At 47.4% G+C, this 5,647-nt stretch overlaps 1 protein-coding gene across 2 annotated transcripts in view; it reads right to left on the reverse strand.

The window, feature by feature from the left end:
• The window catches only part of LOC102370578 (immune-associated nucleotide-binding protein 6-like), a 33,952-nt gene that overhangs the window by 18,508 nt on the left and 9,797 nt on the right, over positions 1-5,647 (reverse strand). Inside the window, exon 7 of one of the 2 annotated variants that reach the window (XM_014525116.2) lies at positions 3,075-3,137. The exons of the other annotated variant lie outside the window; for it this stretch is intronic. Coding sequence (XP_014380602.1) covers positions 3,075-3,137 — 63 coding nt within the window. The remainder of the gene's footprint in view (positions 1-3,074; positions 3,138-5,647) is intronic. 2 annotated transcript variants of the gene reach the window in all.

Raw genomic sequence — 5,647 nt, forward strand, 5'->3', positions numbered from 1 at the left:
ACCCGCCCTATAGTCAAGTCACCGCCCCCCCCCCCCCCCCCCCAGGAAGGTGGGATTTTCTTTCCAGCAGGGACAAAATACCGGGCCTGAGCCAGGGGCTGTGTTAGACTGGCTATGATGTCTGGTTGCTCCCATATAAGTAAAAATGGACTAGCATTGCGACTCCCGTGTGTAACTGAATGCTCCAAAACCTACATACCAGCGGTCTCCAGCCATTCAAGTGACATAAATTAATCTCCTTCATTAGCAGTTTGATAATTGGGACAGGGCGACAATTGGAGAAGGCAGGTGAATCACTGTCTTACCCGCTGTGGACCTGGACTTTTGATTCCCACCTCTACTCTGACAAAAGAGCAGGATGATGGGATCCTGCCTTGATGGACTTTGGTGGCTGAGCCAGAAGGAAAAGGCCCACCTTTTCCCTCAAACTCAACAATAGGAGTTTGCTTTCCCAGAGGGAAACTGGTAGGGGCTTGTGCAGCTGCATGGAGGTGCAGCGGTGACCTGACCCCAGTTGAGGGTTAGAGGATTGTGCAGAAGAGATCTGAAAATGATGAGACCAAGGTGAGGTCTGGCACAAGTGTGTCACAGTTCGGTGACTGCAGAGTTTCATGAGCACTACCTAAAAGGGGAAGGAGAAGTAGAGAATTGGCTATGGAGATCTGCCCCAGGAAGGTGGGGTTTCCTCTCCAGCGGGTTCAAAATACCAGGACCAAGGCAGTCGGCTATGTTAGATTGGCTATGGTGTATGGTTGCTCTCATGTTAGCTAATGTGGAGTAGCACTGGGACTCCGGTGTTTAAATTAATTCTGACCGTGTGGTATACACGAGCATAACCAGAGAAGGAATTTACTCTGAAATTACAAAGGGTGGATAGAACTAAGGATGGATCACATTTGGGGTCTGTGAGATTGTCAGTCCAATTAAAGAGAACGTTTGGTGCCGCAGGTACAAGACAGTCTACAAGAATTCATAACACTGTGTTGGTGTATTAAGGAAAGACTCTCACCAAAGAATTTTACCCCAGAACAGCTCGTGTGGTAAGGGCAGGGTAGAAGAATTGAATAGCCCTGTGAAGAGGTGAGGTGTCTATCTGTGTTGCAAGAAAACCAACAGATCAACCTCCTGATCTTTATTTTCTCATTAGGTTTTCTTCAAAGTCAAAGGTGTGCCAGGTGGGTACCAAGAAGGAGAAGCAATTCCTTGGAGGATTGACTGCAACAGATTTTTCTATGGGAGCCTCAGACTTCTATAATCACATTGCTAAGTTTGGGACCCCCCCACCCCCAAGTTACATCCCTCCCACCATTTGTTGCATTGAATTGGATTGCTCCTGCCTCCACTACTATTCATGCAGCTTTTCAACGTTTACTTACAAAGATCCCTGATGCAGCCAGTACATGAACAGGTAGGACACTAGGGACACGAGCGCTGCATGGAGGGGTCTAAATTGACTTACTCTCCATTTCAATCCAAATTCCATCAAGTCCACAAGCCCTTAGCTGGGGGACAAGAGTAACAAGTCACATGGCATGGAGCGAAAGCTTCTACCCACTTTTTAGCCAAATAGTGTAATGGGTGGGGCACCAGCCCATACTACTGGGGACCTGCATTTTGGGTCCCCTGTAGTCAGAGAACCTTTAAATCCACATTTACCCATTCCTAGCAGTGCATCCTAGGATATGAGCTCACAGCCTTGTTCTGTGCAGGACAATTACCCTATTTTCAACTCCCTTCTGGAGGCCGGACTGGAATTGGAGATCCCTGAGGCTCTCCAGTCCTTTAGTGTCAACAAATATCAGTGAACTCCCCTGATATGTGTGTGCATTCCTCCCCACTACACCCAATGCACATGCCCACCGGCTGCTGTCACATGACTCCTGTCATTTCTTACTCTATGAGTTCAGTCATAAGACTGTAAGGTTAGGATGGACTTCACATGGTGATAGAGTCCAGTCCACTGCACCAGGCAGGATTCTCCGTGATTAAGCCATCCCAGCCAAGTGGCGTCCAACACAGGATCAGAGGAAAGTAGGGCTGGAAGGGACTTCATGAGGTCATTGTATAGAAGAGATCTTGATCTAACGGGGCACCAGCAGGTGTACCGGTAATGGTACGATTGCAGTTGATTAGAGCTGCATGTAAATGCTTGAAAGGTGGAATTTGATCTGGCCCTGGGTCATTTTGTCATAGGTAAGGTGGTCTGTGCAGATAGAAATCTTGGACACTTAATTTGGCAACCATAATCATCATCTTTTAACTTTTTCAGGGGGTTTCAGCCTTGTTAGACTCTAGCTGCCCCCTAACCCCATTGAGCAATGCCAGGTCTCAGCTTTCATGTATTTTTTGCTTATGGAAAAATACCAGAGCATGTCTTCTGTTGCAAAGAGCTCAGAAGAACCAGAGCAGGGCACAAGGTGTTTGGCACACTGGATTGCTATTTGCGGGCTCCGAGGTCATTCTGTAAAGCATGTGCAGGTATTCACACACTTCACAGGGCTCCTAATGTTGGTGCCTTACTTACGGGTAGGATTCTGCATTGCAGGTGCGGGGGTTAAACAGGTCTGGGCAGTCACCACCATTCCCTGCCCCTTGTGCATGCCTTTCCCTCTTTCACACCTCATAGTTACTTCCCTTGCCCTGAGCCAGGACTTGAAGTGGTTCTGCCCAAGGAGGTCGTTGCCTTCTCACACCACCATGCTTTTGCCAACAAGGATGTGTCATTTCATTTTATTGCTGCCTGTGCAGGGTGGGAACAAGCCTGATGGTCACAACATCTCTGCGCAGGAAGGAATGATGAATTGAATTGGTATACAATTATTAATTACCCCAAGTGACCATGCTATACAGAAGCAAGTGACCAGGATAATTGGAAGCTGCCTTAATAGGCTTCGTGTGCTGAGCCAGAAGGAAAAGGCCCAGCTTTTCACTCAAACTGAATGAAAGGAGTTTATTTTCCCCAACATGGGAAACTGGAAAGAGCTTGTGCAGCTGCTCAGAGGTGCAGTGATGACTTGACCCCAGTTGGGGATTAGAGGATTGTGCAGAAGAGATCTGAAAGCGGTGAGACTTACCCAAGTTGAGATCTGGCACAAGAGTGTCACAGCTCTGGGACTGCGGTTTTTCATGAGCACTACCTAGAAGGGGAAGGAGAAGCAGGGAATTGACTAAGGGGATTAGCCCCAGGAAGGTGGGGTTTGCTCTCCAGTGGGGAGAAAATACCAGGACTGATCCAGGGGACTGTTAGATTGGCTATGGTGTATGGTCACTCCCATGTTAGCTAATGTGGAGTAGCCCTCGGACTCTGGTGTTTGAATCAATGCTGACCGTGTGGTATAAACGAGCATGACCAGAGAAGGAATTTACTCTGAAATTACAAAGGGTGAATAGAACTAAGCATGGATCAAATTTGGGGCTTATGAAGTTGCCAGCCCAATTAAAGACAACATTCAGTGCCGCAGGTACTAGACAGTCTGCAAGAACTCATAAGGTTGTGGTGGTGTACTAAAAAAGTTGCTAGCCAAAGAATTTCACCTGAGAACAGCTGGCGTGGTAAGGGCAGGGTAGGGGGATTGAGCAGTCCTGTGAAAAGGTCACTTGGCTATCTGTGTTGCAATGAAAACCAACAGATTAACCTCCTGATATTTATTTTCTCTTTTGGTTTTCTTCAATGTCAAAGGTGTGCCAGGTGGGTACCAAGATGGACAAGGAATTCCTTTGCCGATTGGCTGTGACACGTTTTTCTATGGGAGCCTCAGACTTCTACAATCAGTGGGCGAAAGCTTCTATCCGTTTTTCAGCCAAATAGCCTAATAGGTTGGACACTTGCCTGTACTACTGGGGACCTGTGATTTGGGACCCCTGTAGTCAGAGAACCTTTGAACCCACATTTCCCTCTTCCTAGCAGTGCATTCTGGGTTATGAGCCCACAGTCTTGTTCTGTGCCAGGACAATAGCCCTGTCTTCAACTCTCTTCTGGAGGCTGGAACGGAGTCTGAGATCCCTGAGGCTCTCCAGGCCTTTTGTGTTAGCAAATATCAGTGAACTTCCCTGATAAATGTGTGCATTCCTCCCTTCTACACCCAATATGCATGTCCACCAGGCTGCTATCACATTACTGCTGTCATTTGTTCCTCTATGAGCTCAGTCATAAGAGTGTAAGATTAGAAGGAACTTCACATGGTCATCTAGTCCAGCCCCCTGCTGCGGGCAGGATTGTCCCCAATTAAACTAGCCCAGCGAAGTGTTGGTCCAACACACAGTCATAGGAAAGTAGCACTAGAAGGTACTTTATGGGGTCTTTGTATCAAAGAGGTCTTGAATTAATGGGGCACCAGCAAGTGTTCAGTTAATGATGTGATAGGAGCTGAATGGGGCTGCACTTGAGTGCTTGAAAGGTGCAATCTGATCTGACCCTGGGTCATTCTGTCATAAGTAACATGGTCTGTGCAGACAGACATTATAGGCACCTGACTTGGCAACCTTAAACATCATCATCTAACTTTTGCAGAGGTTTTCAACATTGCTAGACTCCAGCTGGCCCCTCCCCCATTGAGCAATGCCAGGTCTCAGCTTTCATGTGTTTTTTGCTTATAGAAAAATACCAGAGCATGTCTTCTTCTGCAAAGAGCTCAAAAGAACCAGAGCAGGGCACAAGGTGTTTGACACAACGGATTCCCATTTGCAATTTCTAGACTTATTCTGTAAAGCATGTGCAGGTATTCACACACTTCACAGGGCTGCTTATGTTGGTGCCTGACTGCTTTTTAGGGTCTTTCATTGCAGGCATGGCGGTTAAACAGGTCTGTGGTATGGATTGCTATGATTCCTTGCCCCTTGTGCATGTCTTGCCCTGTTTCACGCCTCATGGTTACTGACCTTGCCCTGAGTCAGGCTTAAATTAGTTCTGCCCAAGGAGGGTGGTGCCTTCTCCCACCACTATGCTTTTGCCAACAAGGATGCGTTCCTTCAGTTTATTGTTGTCCTGATGAATTGAATTGTGGCATATGAGGGTGTCAGCCTGTCACGCTGGCCAGGTCAGGTGTGTCACGTTAATGTGTGTGTGTGTGTGTGTGTGTGTGCGTGTGTGCACGTTTGACTGATTTGGTGGTTGAGTAACCGAGCCCAAGTGAAACCGAATCCTGCCAGATAGCTGCACTGGGGTATGAGGACATCCAGAAGGGAGAGATACAGCTCCGTATAGAAACACAAGTAACACAAGCAGCACATTGATAGAATTACAGAGACCCTAGAAACATACCCGTAATAAATGAGCAAACCCCAAAGTGACGGGCAAATCTGGTAAGAGATATTCAGCAGCTGCAAGTTTCTGTGGTGTCCTGGGGGTAGGAACAAGCTTCATGGTCACAACATCTTTCCAAAGGCAGGAAAGATGACTGGAACTGATATACAATTCTTAATTATCCCTAGTGACCATGCTATAGAGTGGGGCCAAGAGGCCCAGAGTAAACAGGCCAACAATTCTCAGCCAGGGTGCTGTGGCCCTCTCGGGTGCCTTCAGAAACTTTGAAGGGCTCTTCACGGTGCCCTACAATATTAGCACTGCGAGTGTGCAAGCTTGATTCAGAAGATAAACCCAGGGACTGTAAATAGGAATCCACAGAGGTCAAACCATGCTGTCCTGCTG

Source organism: Alligator sinensis, unplaced genomic scaffold (assembly GCF_000455745.1).
Source record: "Alligator sinensis unplaced genomic scaffold, ASM45574v1 scaffold524_1, whole genome shotgun sequence".
NCBI lineage: Eukaryota > Metazoa > Chordata > Crocodylia > Alligatoridae > Alligator > Alligator sinensis.